At 36.5% G+C, this 17,715-nt stretch overlaps 1 protein-coding gene across 1 annotated transcript in view; it reads left to right on the top strand.

The window, feature by feature from the left end:
- Positions 1-581: 581 nt before the first annotated feature.
- The window catches only part of LOC150099473 (chymotrypsin B-like), a 39,515-nt gene continuing 22,381 nt past the window's right edge, over positions 582-17,715 (top strand). Inside the window, exon 1 of the mRNA XM_090404369.1 lies at positions 582-615. Coding sequence (XP_090260495.1) covers positions 582-615 — 34 coding nt within the window. The remainder of the gene's footprint in view (positions 616-17,715) is intronic.

The raw sequence follows: 17,715 nt of genomic DNA, 5'->3' as shown, positions 1-17,715 counted from the left end.
TTTGTGCCTCGTTTTTTATATCTCGTTTAATGAGTTTCGTACTGTTGAGATGAAATATATCAAAAATTAATAGAAGGAATCTGTGTTTCAATATTTAAGCGACCAAAGTAATTTTAAAGAGACCGACACAACAACAACAACAAAAAAAAAGCGACCAAAATATGAGGACACTCAAATGTTTTAAAGATATTTGTTGCCCAACTACCAAAATAAACAAAAACAAAAATAAGACACGTAATTAATTATTCCACTCCAGCAGGACCTCCTAACTAGCGACATTGAAGAAATTGACTAAACAGTTGGATTTAGAAATTCTGAAGAATTTCTAGAAGAACAACAATCATATTATTAATACGTAGCTAATAAACTCGCACATAAATTAGCCATTGAACTTTCTGTCGTCAGAGATGATATTACAACAAGACTTATTAACACAGGAGCTCTCTCCATCTTCTACTGGAAGAGGAGGAGGATTGAACTTTGCACAGAATTTAGGACTATGTATAATACTCGCAATAGTCCGTAGTTCAGTCGGTTTCGATGAAGCCATTCGAGTGGAAAGTTCTACTCCCGTCTAGGACATGAACTGCCTTTATCAGTGCTTTTCAGTTGAAGGTGAGTTAGTCAGTCTCATACGGCGTTGAAAGAGTTTCTTCTTCCGGAAACACGGATTGTACATTCCACAAGTGGGCCATTACACGCATGTGTATTTAGGCATAAAACCAACCAACTTATCCTAAAATTATCATTACGAAAGCCAATCGTGGTCCTTAAAGGCTTGGAAATATTACTTATCATTATTGTTGTTAACATACTAAGGGCCTCAGTCGGTTGCAAATGTCCCAGCTTTAATTAGAAAGTGCTGTGTTGTAATTGATAATGAGACCCAAGTAACATTAATAGATTTTTTTAAATAAAAGCGAATTAATTTTATTTTTTTCTTATGATTTCTGCAAACAAACAATCGGCTAATGAATTCACTCAACTGACTTTTCATAGTAACCCGGCTTCATAAAAGGTAGATTATTTAACATTATAGGCTACTGAGTCTGCATTTTTCTTGCATTAACTTGCGTTTTTCATTCCAATTATAACCTCATAAATTCAGATTTTCATATCATTAATTAATGGGGATCACAAACTTTGACGTGTATTTTGGTCAAAGCTTGCATCGAAGTTTGGTTTACATTTTGTATTCCAATTTTTCCATCTGCTACAATAATTTTTTGTAAATTGAATTAGTTCAACTTTTGTTTTCAAATTATCGAAGTTTTTCAATTAACAGCTGAGTTAACCGGTCGTGGGGTTTTTTCAGGAAACTAGGATTTTTTCTTCTTCAAGACAGAAAATTCACAAAACCACCCTACTGTAGCATTAACTAAGTTTCTGTCAAATCAAGTCAGTTGGTTCTGATGTCATTGAGCCTAATACGTAAGGGAAAGATGAAATTATATTCGTGGTATCTCACTATGCAATTGCATAAAAACAATGTGAGGAAGTCAATGGAATCGCAACGCTGTAAAATATGGGAAATTGTCAGTCATACTGAAGCACAGCGTCGTTTCAGACAGTGTCACATCGGTTCGGATAAAAGTGTCCTTCTTCGGAAAGTAACACAAATGATATTGTATAAATCTAAAAGTTGTCTTATGCGAAATACTTCGCATCTCATTTTATCACAATCATCACAATTAGCAACCTTGGAGACTTAGTTGCAAAAGCGGAAGAAAAGATTTTTGATCGCTGGGATGTATGTGGTTAATTTGTGCGCAAGGACAGGAAAGTGGAAGTTCGAAGAGGCCTCAAAAAGTTAAAGTAGTTTTGGAATAATAATAAGAAATTTTATCGAAAGGTCTCGGCAAGTGAGTCAGCGGATGCTGTGAGAGAATACAGAAGGAATTATAAAAAATATATAGAGGGTGTTCGGGATAAATTTGACATATTTATAATTAATTATATTTTTCCGTAAGTTACATGTATTAACACACACTTCTCTTCATTTAAAAGTTTGGACTCTTCTTCATTCACATACAAGATGTCAGAAAGGATGGATAGCTGGAACCCACCTGAATCATGGAAGAGAATAACTTGTATCATGATGATTCGTGCCCGCCATCAAAATAAGGATATTACGACTGCTGCCCAATGCTCCCTGAATACAGTAAAAACAATCAGGCATGAACTAGAGACTTGCAATGGTGACTACGAGGATGTAGCAAGAAGAAAGATCCCTAGCAGACGATCTGATTGCGTTCGTACAGCAGAATTCCTCGCAAATCTGCAGGAACAGGTGTTGAAGAACCCTGGCATTGGAATTCGGGCTTTGTTCGTGGAGTTGCTAACTGTAGTCAAGCCCTGGATAACAAGGGTAGCCAATGGTAGGCCGTATGTATGGCAGCAGGATTCGGCCCCTTGCCACACCTCTGGGAAAAGTCAAAAATGGTTGTCTGAAAATTTCTACGACTTCACCAGTCCAAATGTTTGGCCTCCAAACTCCCCAGACCTTAACCCCATGGATTATTTTGTATGGGGCGCAGTTGAAAAAGACACCAATCGCACTTCCAGTAATACAAAAGCCCAGTTAATGGATAAAATTAAAACAGTTTTTGCGGCCCTTCCCAGGGAGACTGTAGCATCAGCTTGTTCGAGGTTCCGAAGCAGAATTGAAGCTGTGATCGATGCTAATGGTGGTTATTTTGAGTAAATCTTGTTGATAGTATTGTAATTAACTCTGCCTGTAATGTTTTTTTGTCAATTCATTAAATTTAATAGATACAAAGAAGATTTTCTTTTTCCTTACGAAACTGTCAAATTTATCCCGAACACCCTGTATATACTATAGAAGTAAAGTAAAAAAACGTATAGAAGTAACTAAAAAGTCATGGAGAATCTATTTTTGTCTGTGCTGAGTGCATACGCGCTCTTCTGTTCTTGAAGTATCAGTGGTTAGAAGGCTATGGGTGTATTATGTCTACGAATAGAATAGATCCCAAGGTTGGTTTGACTAATTTTCATTTATAAGAAAACATACAATTACTTTGAAACAGAAAAATCATTATAAAAGGCTCCTGTCGTTCTAGACAGGATTTGAGCCCAGGTCTGTACAACCGAAGGGCAAATGTCGCAAGTAATCTAAACCACGCTATCGATTCGCTGTGAATAAGCACTTTATTATACAGAAAATCATTCAATGTTTTTAAACACAGTATATTTCAAATATATAATCAACAAGCTATACATAACATATGCCATATATGTTATAACCGTCCGCGCTGTTAGCCGAGTGGTTATGCGCTTCGCAACCATACGCCTGGGGAAGGAGTGTCCTGGGCTCGATTCCCGTCGTCGACGTGAGGAGCTTAAGGATCTTCCTCATCCATGGCCAAGTTAGCCGGTCTTAGACGTGGACAACAGGGTTTTTCTCCCCAGTTTATCTGGGGGTTTTCCTCCTGCAAGCAGGCAAACCGGCCCCGTGAACACACGCAGCTACAGCCGCAGCAGGGAGACATAGGGCTAGTCACCTTATCCTCGGGACGGGTACGGCTAAGAAGGGCTAAAGATAGCTCCGTAATAGGTCACTAGGCCTAAAGGAAAGAAGAAGATTTTATAACCATTCTTATACAAGGGAACCATGATATCCTTAGTTATAAAAGTCAAATGAACCACTATACTCTTCTTACAGTTTTAGTAATATACCTCGACATTTTAGTTCCTTATCTACAGTTACTCCCAGATTTCTCATTTTCTCTACCTCTTTGAAGATATTTCCACCAATTATATACTCTACACCCCATCTTTGCCTTCCAAAATTCAAAATCTTACACTTTGCAACATTGAAGCGACACTCGAGAAGCACCATCTTCAAACAAGAGCATACGACTTTTCAGACCTCTTCCATCAATAGCATACAAGTTAAAGAGCAAGTGTTTCGAAACATTTCCTTGGGACACACTTCTAGTAACTTTCCTCCTGTGGAATATCGCTCCTCCATGCACAACTCGCTGATACCAGCCTCCAATCCAGCGCACTAATCTACTATCTCACCCCATCCATCCCAATTTAATCATCAGCTTGCCATATGGCAATGTATCAAAGCCTTTTGCAAAATCTAAATATATCACTGTGCATTCATCACGCTTGCCCAATGTATTTGTCACCCTTCATAATAAGTACCCAGATTGCTAAAACACGATGTACCTTTAGTAAACCCATACTAACCACCAAAGAATAGTTTGCTGTCATTCCAATTCTGACAATTTATCCTACCTAACCCCTGTATCACTTTAACCACAACTACAGACACATATTAGACACATTAGCTTAGAATTCGAAGCCTTAGTCTTACTACCTCCCTTATTAAGCTACATAATTTTACCTTCTTTCCACCCTCGTGGAACCTACTGCCGAGTGCAACCACACTAATGGAATGTCATCAAGTACTACAACCGTATTAACATCGATTTTATTCAATTCCTCATACACCTCCAGCTTAGTAAAAGTTCCTCTTCCCTCCTCACTGTATTCTGCATAATTTATCATTCACAAGAAAGAAATACCTTTACGAATTGCTCACTAAGTATTTCAACTAAATCGTTTGCAGGGTTATCATTCCAATATTTGCATCAATTAATTTTAAACTTTCATCCTTCCATCCGGATGAGATTCTGTACCCCATCAGAGAACAGAATCTCATCCGGATGGAAGGATGAGATTCTGTGTTCTGAATCTCATCCTAACCCAATCAGCAAAACGGGTTGTATAGAAATGAAAATTGACTTATATGTTACTACAAGAGCCATTTCTGGAAAAGCACTACCTATTGAAAAGCAGGTATTTTCGCACTTCCTTCACTCCTAACATCGACCGTGCTACGGGAAGTTTCAGCCAAATACAAGTAATTCAACCTTCATTACTTCCTCGTTGGTATTTTACCAAGGCTAATTGGGAAGTATTTTCTATTGAGCTAAATAAAATTATTATGTGGATGCCGGAAATTATGATAGATTTCTGAATATCATATCACCACAAAAGAGCGCAGCGAGTATCTCGTATAAATTCTGTACCATCATGGAATGAAACAGGCGAAAAACTCTACAACAATCATCAACAGAATAGACGAGGGGATGTGGCCGATAAACTGCTTCGTGAATTAGATGAAACTAGAAACCGTAAGAGGAATGAGACAGTCACTAATTTCAACTTTAGACGCCCGGAAGGCATCGAGTCTTCTCAAAGAAAACTGGATGGGGGTTTCATATCGTGTGCTACTTAACGCTGAAGTCACCGCGAACCAAATATTTAATTATCTAATTAAAATGTCTAGAGCAAATTTAGATTATCAACATTCTAAATTCCTGGGGAAATAGATTATCTATTTGAAAACGCAGACTACAGACTCTTCCAGTATCTCTTCACCAAAGACGAGTTTATGATGGTTGTTAAAAAAATAAAATAGGAAAGTCTCCGGGATTTGACGGTGTTAATGCAGAATTTTAAATCTGTCGTGATAAAGAGATGAGAAAGTGGCTAGTCCATTTTTTCACGATATTTTTCAAGCTTTAGCAGCGTGAGATTCTGGTGGAAATCAGAGCCATTTAGAAAACGAGAAGCTGCTAATCGATCAGAAAGTTACAGGATAATATCTCCTCTTAGGATTTGCTGCAATTTCACGGAAAGATTTATTTATAATATAGTTAACATTATAAATTTTACGAGGACCAAGTTTTTGGATTCATCATATACATCAAAGCGCAATTTGAGAAGTATTTAAAAAGTAAGGGCCGTCTTCGTTGGCCTCACTGCAGCTTATGATTCAGTCTGAAGAACAGATTATTTACAAGTTCCTGAAAATTACGAACTGTAAAACATGACTCACCTACTGAACACGATTTCGAACAGAATTATTCAGGTAGTGATGGGTAATGAGAGATATAAAACCAAGAAGAATAAATGACGGTTTTCCAAAATAATCTGTTCTTGTCTCATTTATTTAATTTGTATATAGTTGACCTCTCTCAAAAAACATTCTCTCGGCAGTTCGCTTATACCAGCATCCCCTCAATTGCTACGCAATTTACACTGCTTGGAAAGAAATCAGCGGACACCCCATGGGCAAGATGCATCGTGATATGTAACTGGTCACTTGTTTGTAGCCGGTATAAATTAAAGGAATATGATGCTTCCAAGTCAGTACAGCAATGTCCGTGGGTGAAATGGCTGCGAAAAGGAAAGTGATGGAGTTTGAGAGAAGCGTTGTGATAGGACATTTTACAGGTCTATCTATATGTTCTGCGAATGTTTCTCAAATTGGGCCATATGAACATCATCATCATCATCAATTCCTTGATATATGATTAATCTAAGAGTACTACATTATTAAATTACAAACATATAAAACAAGATTTTTAATTATTAAATACGTTACAATAAATACAAAGATGATCAAAAATATAGAGATACATGCATATCAAAGCATATCAAAGAAAGCCTATCAAAAGTTCCTGATAAATAAGTTAGCTTGTGCTCTTAGAGAATACAGTGACAAATGTAAGAAAGCTAAACACTGTGTAAAACTAGCTAAACAAAAGTAATGGGACAACTTGGTAAGAACATAGAAAATGAGTATCAAGAAGGTGGCAAAATATTCTGGAGGTTGTTGAAGAAGCTTAGGAGTTAGAGATAATAAAGGTAACATGAAAACAGGAGAAAAAGATATCCTTCAAGTATGGAGTAATTACTTTGAAAAACTGCTGAATGAAACAAGCAGTGATGATAGCACACTGGTAAAAAACACTGACCAGGCATGCAGTCAGGAATACGTATCCATACTTGAAATAGAAAAAGCCATCAAAGGCTTGAAATGTGGAAAGGCAGCAGGAGTAGATGATATTCGACCAGAAATGCTGAAGTATGGTGGTATAAAAGTCTTACAGTGGCTGCACTGCATAGTTCAGAAAGCCTGGACAGAGGGTCGAATTCCCGATGATTGGAGTAGAGCTCTCATAGTGCCCATATATAAAAAGGGAAATAAAACTGAATGTGAGAATTACAGAAGGTATTTCCCTACTGAGTGTTCCAGGCAAGATCTAAGCAAGTATACTTGAGAAATGGTTGAGAAGAATTGTGGAAGGAAAGCTTGGTGAAGAACAAGCTGGATTCAGCCCAAATAGAGGCTGTCAGGATCAGATCTTCACTTTACGACAAATAGTGGAGAAAGCATGGAAATATAACAAAGATCTGTATTTAAGTTTTGTCGATCTGGAAAAGGCATATGACAAGGTGCCAAGAGAGAAGCTATTCAATACGCTACAGTTATACGGCGTCAATAGATCATTATATCAAGCAATGCCTAGTCTTTATTTGAGTTTTAAGTCAGCAGTAAAACTGAAGTACAGGAAGATGGTTTGATATTTAATCTGATATCAGTCAAGGATGCACATTATCTCCTCTGTTATTCATTATCTATATGGATCAGATGAAGGAAAGTCGTATTAAACCTAATATCAAAATTGGACATATTGATCTCAGTTCTTTACTTTATGCAGATGATGTCATCATCATCAACAACAACCATGTGTCCAATACCCGTAGGTGTCTGCTGCCATCTTGATATGATTCTTCCATTGCATTCTGTTTGTGCAAGATGACTCAGTTTGCGTATAGAGTTTTCGCACCATTTGACGATGTCATCGTCCAATTTCTCTGTTTGGTCTTCCTTTTTTGTTCTTTCCTTCAATCATCCCAAACAGCAACGTTTTTAATTTTCTGTCATCATTCATTCTACATATATGGCCAAATAGACGTAGTTTCCGTTGTATTCGTCTGTAGATTTCCTCATTATTCACTTTCTGGATCCAGCTTATTCTCAAGATCTTTCTATAGCACTTCCTCTCAAATGCCAATATCCCCCTTTCAGATTCTCTCAGGAGTACCCAGGCCTCGCATCCATAGAGCATGCTGCTGAAGATACAGGTGTTTACAATGCACAGTTTAGTTTGCATCTTTATAGCTCGGCTCTTCCATATTTTGTCCATGGCTTTTAAAATAGTTGTTGCTCTGGCTATTCTAATTTTTATCTTTTTTGGGGGGGTCCAAGTCATGCGTTATGTGGCATCCAATATATGTGAAGAGTTCCACATTTTCCAGTTGAAATCTGTCTATCGTAACTCTGTTCAGTAACTCCTCTTGTACGAATATCATTGTTTTAGTTTTTTCAAAGTTGACATTTAGTCCATATCTTTTTCCTTCTATGTACAATGTTTGCAATGTCTGTTCCAGCCTTGCTGCGTCTTCTTCAATCAGGACGATGTCATCTGCAAAGCAAAGGTAGTTTATTCTCATGCCATTAATTGAAATGCCTCCACTTTCTTCTTTAATCTTATCTAGTGTTCTTCTCAGATGTGTGATGAAGATGACTGATGATATTGGGTCCCCTTGTCTTGCACCTTGACTAGTGGAAAAATAATCTCCAGTCTCAGCTGCTATTCTGATTTTTCCTTGCGCTTGACTGTTTATATCTTTCAGCAGGCGGATCAATTTATTCTCCGCACCAAAGGATTCCAAGACAGCCCATGTTATATTTTGATCAATATTATCAAATGCTTTTTGGAAGTCCACGAAACAGCATTATATCTTGTTGTTCTTTCTTCGAGCTTTCTCTGCTATTAGTCTTAGTGCGTCTTAGATTATTAGTCTTAGATTTCGATCTTATCGAAATCCGCTTGCTCATCCGGAAGATGTGCCTCCATATGAACCTTCAGGCGTTCTGTTAGTATTTTCATTAGCACTTTGCCAAGATGACTCATTAATGCAATAGTTCTGTAATTGGTGCATTCTAAAGCACTGCCTTTCTTATGAAGAACAACCAAGACCGATTTTTTCCACTCTTCGGGGGCATACCCTGATCTCCATATTTCATTACATAGCTTATGTATTTCTTTGGCAACTGATTCTCCCCCATATTTTAGCATCTCGCCTATTATGTTGTCATTTATAGGACCCTTGTTATTCTTGAGATGTTTTATAGCCCTATTCAACTCCTCCTCCAAGATGTCATTTTCAAAGATCTCTACTGGTGGAGAGATTGCTTTTAGTTCTTAGATTACTTCTGTCGCAGTATCATTTAGTTGATTTTTATATAGTTCGCTGCAATATCTTGTCCATATGTGCATGATTTCTGTTTTGTCCATCAATACTTCATCATCTTCATCTTTGACTGCTACTGATCTTCTTTGCCACTTTCTATTGACATTTCTTATAAGTTTGTAGTCCTCTCTAGATTTGTGTTCTTCATAGTACTTCAATATCTTTGCACTGGTCCTCCAACCATTTGGCTTTATCAGATCTTGCTTCTTTCCTTACTTCATTACATTTTTGATGATATAACTCATCTGCTGCCTCTGAGGTACCTCTTTTAAGTTTCAGTTCTCTTTTCTCTTGTACCAATTTTATGGTTTCCTGAGTTATCCATTTCTTGTTGATGTTTTCTCTTTCAGGAATTACTTCCTCTACTGCTTTATTTAGCACTGTAGTCAGTCGTTCTTCTCTTCTATTTACATTTTGTTTTTCACTTGGGATCTTAAGCTCAGTTTCCAATATGTTCTAATATGCTGTTCTTAGCCTGTCTTCATTTAGTTTTGAGATGTCTCTAACTTTCTGGAACTTTCCTTTGTACTTATGTTTCAGTTTTAGTCTTATATTCGCAATCACCAAGCTGTGGTCCGAATCCATATAAGCTCCTTGGAATGATCTGCACTATTGAACTGAGGTTCTCCATTTCTGGTCTGTTAATATCAGGTCAATCATATTCCTGTGTTTGCCATCGAAGGAGCGCCACGTCCATTTACGACAATCTTTTTGTTGGAATTTGGTATTGCAAATCATCAGGTTGTTATCCGTGGCAAATTCCAGAAGCATCTCTCCACGTTCATTTCTTTCTCCATATCCAAATTTTCCCATAACCTTTTCTCACGCTGTGTTATTTTTGTCAATCTTTGCATTCCAGTCTCCTCCAATGATGAGTATATCCTGCTTCAGTACCCCATCAATTACTAGTTGTAGGTCCCTATAAAATCTCTCAATGTTTCCATCTGCACTCTCTGCAGTGGGCGCATATATCTGAATGGTTGTGATATTAAATGGTTTGGCACTGAATCTTGCAACCATTATTCTTTCACTAACTGGTTTGTATCCTATCATTGCCTGACAGGCCTTGTTACTTAGCAGGAAACCTACGTCTGCTTCATGCTTACTTTCATTTCCTGACCAGAGAACTCTTCCACCATTTGATTCTCCTCACAATGTCCATCTCATTTCTGAAATACTCAATATATCACATCTGTATTTCTTCATTTCTTCTTGAAGCAACTGCAATTTTCCAGTTGCCCAGAGTGTACGGACATTCCGTGTGCCAATTGATATTCCATCATTTACAAGCCTGAGTTTGATTTTTTGTCTTTGTTTTCAGTAACTGATTTTTCGATCCAACCCTGATTACTCGATTGGGGACGCGGACCTTGTTTGACTGGGCGACGTCCGAGCCGACATGAGTCTTTTTTCTTGTACCTTGGCATCAGATTTCAATCGTGTTTTCTTTTTTACTGCCAGCACATCGACACTTATCTGACAAACCCTTAGTCTTCCTTGAAGAACTTGGGAGAGAATCGAAAGGAGCATATAGATGTTGTTATACTTTTAAATAAATGCAGGACAAGTCTGCAACGTTCACTGACTAAACTGAAGAACTGTTGTAATAAATATGGTATGAATGTCAGCATTAAAAAGACAAAGACAATGAAAATAGGCAGAAGCATTGAAAATATCATCTGTATTTTGAATGGAGAACCTATAGAACAAATAAAGCATTTCAGCTATTTAGGCACAATTTTTAGTGAAAGTGGTAAATTAAATATGGAAATAGACAACAGAATCAAGAAAACTGGTATGGTAGGAAGTCGAATAAATTCATATGGAATAAGAGAGAAATTAGTCGGAACACTAAATTAGCTGTGTACAAGACAGTGTTCAAACCAGTTTTAACTTATGGATCTGAGCGCTGGGTCAGAAGTAAAACACTTGACCAAAAACTAGAGACCTCAGATATGAGAGTCCTGAGAAAGATTAGGGGCTTGAACAGATGGCATCAATGATAATATCATATTAAAAACGAGGATATTAGGAAAGAACTTGAAATTGTCAGCATTCAGGAATGCATTAGCAGAGCTAATCTCAGGTGGTATGGTCACTTAAATAGAATGGGAGAGAAAAGATTAGCAAAACAAGTGTTCTCTGCCAGATTGGCAGGAAAACGACCCAAAAGAAGACCGAGATATAGGTGGATTGATACGGTACAAAGGTGCCTTAGACGATAGAAATATAAGATCTGATAATGTCGGAGTCTTGAAAAGTAACAGACTGATTTGGAGGAAAATTGTAGATAGGAAGTGATTAATGATGTAATTTTTTCATGTAGTACTGTCATATCCTGTACATCCCTTGAGGGTACATGGCAGGAATTTGATGATGATGATGATGATGAGATACGCGGTAAAACAATCGCTGAAGACAGTATAATTTAAGACAAAAATGCTTCCGAAATTTAGCAGAGTTCCGAATCCGTGATTCGAACTCTTTCAATTTAAACTACAAACAATTTGAACTGCGCAGTCAGAACGCGATCGTGCCGTCAACCAGACAATGCCCTCACGATATCCGTCGATACATGCTGACACATATTTTATTTTAAACTTTCTTTAAAATTTTTATTAATTCCTCAATTTTTAATTGAAGAATTAATTATGAAATAAATAGTAATAGGATACTGTGGAGTATCCTCTTACTGGATTACTAATTTATTACGTAAGTTTATTATATAAAATAAATGTCAGTTTAAAAAATACACAGGTATCTATACGTAAACCATGACGAAGGACTAACTGCACTGCACTTATAGGCTGCAATTAATCTATTGAGTTGAACTAAACTACTTTTGTAGTTTAGTTCAACTCAAATGCTCTCGACAGCCACGCGCATTTAATTCCCTTCCAAATTTCAGTCAGTGCAAATGCGACAGCGTTGTGTATGGGTTCATGCTTGTGTGCTGCGTTGTTTCAGCTCACCTTCAGCTCTTAAAACTACATAGATGCCTCATCGCAGACCTCGCACAGGGAATCGCACTATTCTCTCTTCATATATTACTACTCAACGTATGCCTCGATGGCAACGCTCAGCATATCTAATTAACAGTTCCGCTGTGAATGTCTTAATATTAATTATATGTCTTAATATAACAGTTCATGACTATTTTTTTCAAATAAATAACTTTCATCATTATTATTACTTTATTCGATACACAGTCAAAACAAGATATCAATTAAACAACAATTTGACTGGTGATGCAGACCAATTCAGATTCTACCCAAGAATCTAAGAATAGTCCGTCAGGTAGCGTCTTAAAATATGGACTGTTCCAAGTAATGCTGTTTTTTGTAGATCATATGAGGCACGTAATTGAAGTTTAATTGCTGCAAATAATTGGATAGCTTATCTGAATTTGCTCCAATTGCGCCGATAACTATTGGGATGACTTGGGTGTGTTTAAGCCACAGCCTGCCAACTTCGATTGATAACTCTCTATAGTTAGTAATTTTTTCCAGTTCTTTGTTGTTAATGTTGTTACCACTGGGTACTGCGATATCGATAATCCAAACCTGTCGATATTCAGTAATTGTGATGTTAGGTCTATTGGGTTCCAAACACCGATCAGTTTGTATTCTAAAGTTGCAGAGAGTTTTTGCTGTTTCATTTTCCATTACTGTCTCTATTTTATGCTGCCAGCAGTTATCAGAAGTAGGTAAGGCATATTTTTTGCATACATGCCAATGAAATATTTTGGCCACTTGATCATGGCGGTATTTAGAGTCAGTTTCAGTTATTTTTCTGCAGGTACTGATTAGATGTTCTACAGTCTCATCTTTCTGATCGCATAATCTGCATTTGCTGTTATTACTGATGTTCAAAATTTTTGCTTTGATTGCATTAGTTTGTAATGCCTGCTCTTGAGCTGCTAGAATAAATCCTTCTGTTTCGTTTTATTATATCCATATTGCAGCCATTGGCACATCTTGTTCACGTTAATTTTGTCCTCAGTATCTCGAAGAAATTGGCGATGCAAGGGTTTATTTTTCTGCCGCACATATTGGTTATTTTGTTGTTCCTTTTAGTAATTGGATTTGTTTCCTGTTGGGTTTAGAAGGCCCTCTTATGTAATTGCTTGAGGCATTTGCTCAGAGCTATTGTCGATGTAACTTCTTAAATTAATTTCTTTTTCTTCCATATGTGTTTCACTTTCAGCAAGTAGAAGAGGTGGATACAACCGATCAACATCACCGTGGATGTAATGCATGATGTATAGTCATTAGTTTTCTAGATTTGAGGTCGCATTTGTCCAGATGTTCTTTTGTCCTATTTATTATGCCAGCTATGTAATGGATCACTGATATTGTCCAAGAATTCATGTTTGATTTCTTGGGTTATATCTTTGATTGTGTTTAATCCATTTAGTTTTATTTTCAGAATATTTCTAACTGTTTTGGCGTATTCTGCCGCCGCTTTTGTTTAACTTTCGAGTGGAGAATATCACTAGCTTCTAACATTCCTAGGTATTTATGGTGTTCGTCAGCTAAATTGCTTTTATATATTTCGCTTGATCAAAATTAAAAATTAGTGTCATTGTAATTGTGCTCGTTTAACAGATAAAATTTTGCATTTATCTAAACCAAATTCCATTTTGATGTCCTGACTGAAAATAGAACTGTGTTCAGTAAAGAGTCTATTCGTTGGGTCGATTTTCCATATAACTTCAAGTCATCCATATACAATAGATGGGAAATTTTAATATTACATTTATAGGAATTGTACGAGTATATCCAAGTTTTGATTTCTTCAAAATCATAGACAAATGTATCAAAGAAATATTGAAGAACAATGGTAAGGGAAATTTGAACCTTGGAAAATTCTACATTTAATGCTAATATCTCCGAATCGTTCATTATTGACTATTAAAGTTGTTTTTCCCTTGATTTCATAGCACCAGCCAGAAACGAACATATGATTTTGCTAATCCCAAATATTTTTAGTGATTTTAGGATCCTCACTTATGGTCACGAGAGTTGGGTAATGACCGAAACAATGCGGACACGAATCCAAGCGGCTGAAATGAGGTTCCCTCGAGGGGATGCGGGGATGACAAGACTCGACAGAGTCAGAAGCTCTGCAATTCAGGAAATTCTCAATACTCACCCGCTGCTTCTCCGTGTTGAGGGATCACAGTTACGTTGGCACGGGCACCTGGTCAGAATGCCACAAGAGAGGCTCCCTCAGCTGGCCATCTTTGCCAAGCCAGAGGGTGGGAGGCCAAGGGCCCGCTGGATAGATTATATCCAAACCTTGGTTGGACAAGTTTGGGAGTCCCACCAACACCTGAGCTTGGTGGCTGAGGATTTTTGATCATTGGAAGTTCCTCTTGCAGCTGTTGCCCCCACAACCCAATCAGGAAGAGCGGGCCTTGAAGATGGATAGATGGATGGATGGATTTTAGGATTCATGAGTTTGGGAGCGAATCGAATTCTTCCCTATCGTCTATCCATGGCATGTTTAAGTTAGTTTTTCTTCTTTTTGAATTCTTAGAATCATTTTATTAATAAGGATTTTGTCTTTTGTTCCTCTAGATTTTTGAAAATCGCCTTTTGTTCAATCGAATAAATCTGGTTATCTGATAAGTAGTGGTATATGGAATTTGCTATGATTGGTAGGCATGTTACTGAGCGATAGTTATTTGGGTCTGCACCCTGATCTTTCATGAAGAGAAAAGTGTGCCCAGATATCATCCAGTCCTCCACTGAGCCTGACTGCAACAAATAATTAAATTGTTTTGCCATTCGATCATGTAGACTGGTTAGATATTTTAAACAAAATCCATGTAATTCGTCTTAGCCAGGTTCACTTCAGATTTTTAATTTTCTGGCATTTTTATAGCAGTGCACAAAATTAAAAATCTCCATTTTTTTTTTATTTTGTGCACTGACCATTTTTAGTGATAATGACATTTTGCATTTGTTCTTGTTTCATTTCTAATTTTATTTCCTTAATCCATGAGGCATCTTTATTGTGTTCAATAGGATTATACCAGATTTGACCTCCAAAATTTGAGTGTTTCTTCTTTTTCTGGTTAATGATTGTTTGCATTTGTATTTCTCTGTTGCGACTGAAAGAATTAACATAGGTTCTGTCGAAATTGCATATTTGGTACATATTGGTTTATTTTTGCTTCATATCTTTTACTTTTCTGTGAATTCGCTATAATTCTTTGTTTTAGCTCTTCAGTAACTTCAACAATTGTTTTGTTGGCCAAATTATGTAATAATCGGTTTGTTTTCGACGTTATTATTTTTCAGCCGTCATCCTTTAAAATTCTACAAGTTGTTCAGATCAGCTCAAAATTTGATGACTTTTCGTTCCAACCTAATTTTCCATGGTGCAGATTGTTTCATCCTCGGCTTTTCTCTTGCAGTTTGCAGCTGAGATTCACTGTAAAGGCTGTGCTGTATAGGAGCTGATTTGTTTCCTTTATGCTATTGGTTGTGATGGTTTTAATCACAGCTTTAGCTTATGTAAAGCTCTTAATGGTGGTAGTCTTATACGGTCATTTATGGAGTTCATATATTTCAGTAGCCACGACTTCATTTTACACTGCACTTCTGTCAAAACATTCTGAGATATGTCTCAGCTTGATGCTCACTGAGTTGAATTGCAAAGTTTGATATAGGAATCTCCTTATGATTTTCTGTTATTGGAGTTGGAGGTTTATTACGTAACTCTTGCAGCTCAAGTTTAGTAAATATTTTGTTACGGAAAATGAAATTCTTTCGGTCCATAAGTCTTTGTTCTGTTATTGCAGATTCTGGGAATTTTTGTTTTCAAATTAAATGCATGCGCTTTCTGTTTTCTTCTAAAGTCCATTTTTTACATTTGGTTTCTTCCAGTCGCTTTTCGGCTTCCTGCCCTGGTTACCCAGCAAGGAGAGCTGGGTCCTGTAGTCCACTTGTCGCCTGATGCTGTGTCTGGACAAATCATCGCGAGGAAAATTCTTCGCGGGATTATTAATCGTGGGGAAAATTGTTCGCACGAAAAATCTTCGCGGATATTTTAAATTTTTTTTTACAAAAATAATTTAAAAAATTTTCAAAAAAATTTTAAAATTTAAGAAATATTTTTTAAAAAATTTAAGAAATATTTTCTATATAATTTAATATTTCGATTATATCAAGATTTCTGAAAATGTTTATTCCGGATAAAGTTATTAATATTCTTTCTTACTACTGCCTCTGTAATGGAATATTAATTGTTACAGAACTGTAACAGGATGGATGATTAGGGAGAAAGAGCACCATATTTAAGAATATTTAGGAAGAATAGTTATATCCAACTAATATTTATAGTTAACTGTTTACATATTCCTATTACCTATTCTATTAATAGTTAGAATACTTATTAAGGAGGATAAAATATTTAAAAATAGTTAAGGAGAAAGGGCACAATATTTAAGAATATTTATTCTTCTAATAAATATTCTTAAATATTTTTCAATATTTAAGAATATTTTTCCGTTCTATATTTTTCTGTTTCTGCGCATTTAGACATCCATCAAGGTGTGATACATATTCTTTTTTGTCTGGACTAATTCAGAAGGTGATGTGTTTCAGTTATTGAATACACGTGCATTTTGAAAATGACTCCACTTTTCTTACATAGGAAAGATATATTGAACGCTGTTATCGTTTACAGAGCTAGTTTTAGATCATAGGTGCACTTTTGAGTAATTAGAGTATTTTGAGAATTAGAGAAAATGATAATAAAATTACGTAAATCCTATCATCATTATGTAATCAGCATAAGCTAAATTGCCATCTGCGGGTGCAATACTAGTCTTTACCTTTTCCTCCAATACTGGTATTTTATAACACTAAGAAATTGTAAATTTTATATTTACTCTTGGTGGATAGATAGATGCATGCTCCCAAAGCGAAATAAGTAATTCATTACTTCTCTTGTGAACCGTTAAAAAATTAACTATAATCAGAAATATCACGTTGTTAACAACCGACTAGATAGCGTACCCTCTCCCACCAATGAGCTGTGGATTCGAAACTCGCAATGGGCAAGGATGTTTGCAATTGTTTTTAGGTGAGAGATGATTTCGTCGTCTGATGTGAGACCACAGCACTGCTTACCAAAGGCCTGAAGTGACTTGACTGGTCTCCAGGTTTGGTCATGGAATTCGAGCAGGATTTCCGAACCAGGTTAAAATGAATAAAAATTACAACGAAACAGGAATTAGGAAAGTTGCCGTCAATAAATATATTACTTTTATTGTATAAGAATAAAAATATTATGAAAACCTAATTAAAATCTAAACAAATGATACATAAATACATAAACTATATTTTGTGAAATTTATCTTGCACTGCATTTACTTTTTATATATTGGTATCAATGCAATAGCATTTCATTTTTCTAGAGAATAACGTTTTCAACGAATTTTTTTTCGATGAATATTTCCTGCGATAAATTTTCCCCTCGTTGAATTTTCCCACGATGAATTGTCTGCGAACCCTGATGGCCAGGAACCCCAACATCTGACGCAGTCCTTGATGACGC

This window comes from Typopeltis vanoorti, chromosome 14 (assembly GCF_054136105.1).
Source record: "Typopeltis vanoorti isolate ZY-2024b chromosome 14, IOZ_Tvanoo_1.0, whole genome shotgun sequence".
Classification (NCBI taxonomy): Eukaryota; Metazoa; Arthropoda; class Arachnida; order Uropygi; family Thelyphonidae; genus Typopeltis; species Typopeltis vanoorti.
This window is presented reverse-complemented; position numbering and strand designations above follow the sequence as displayed.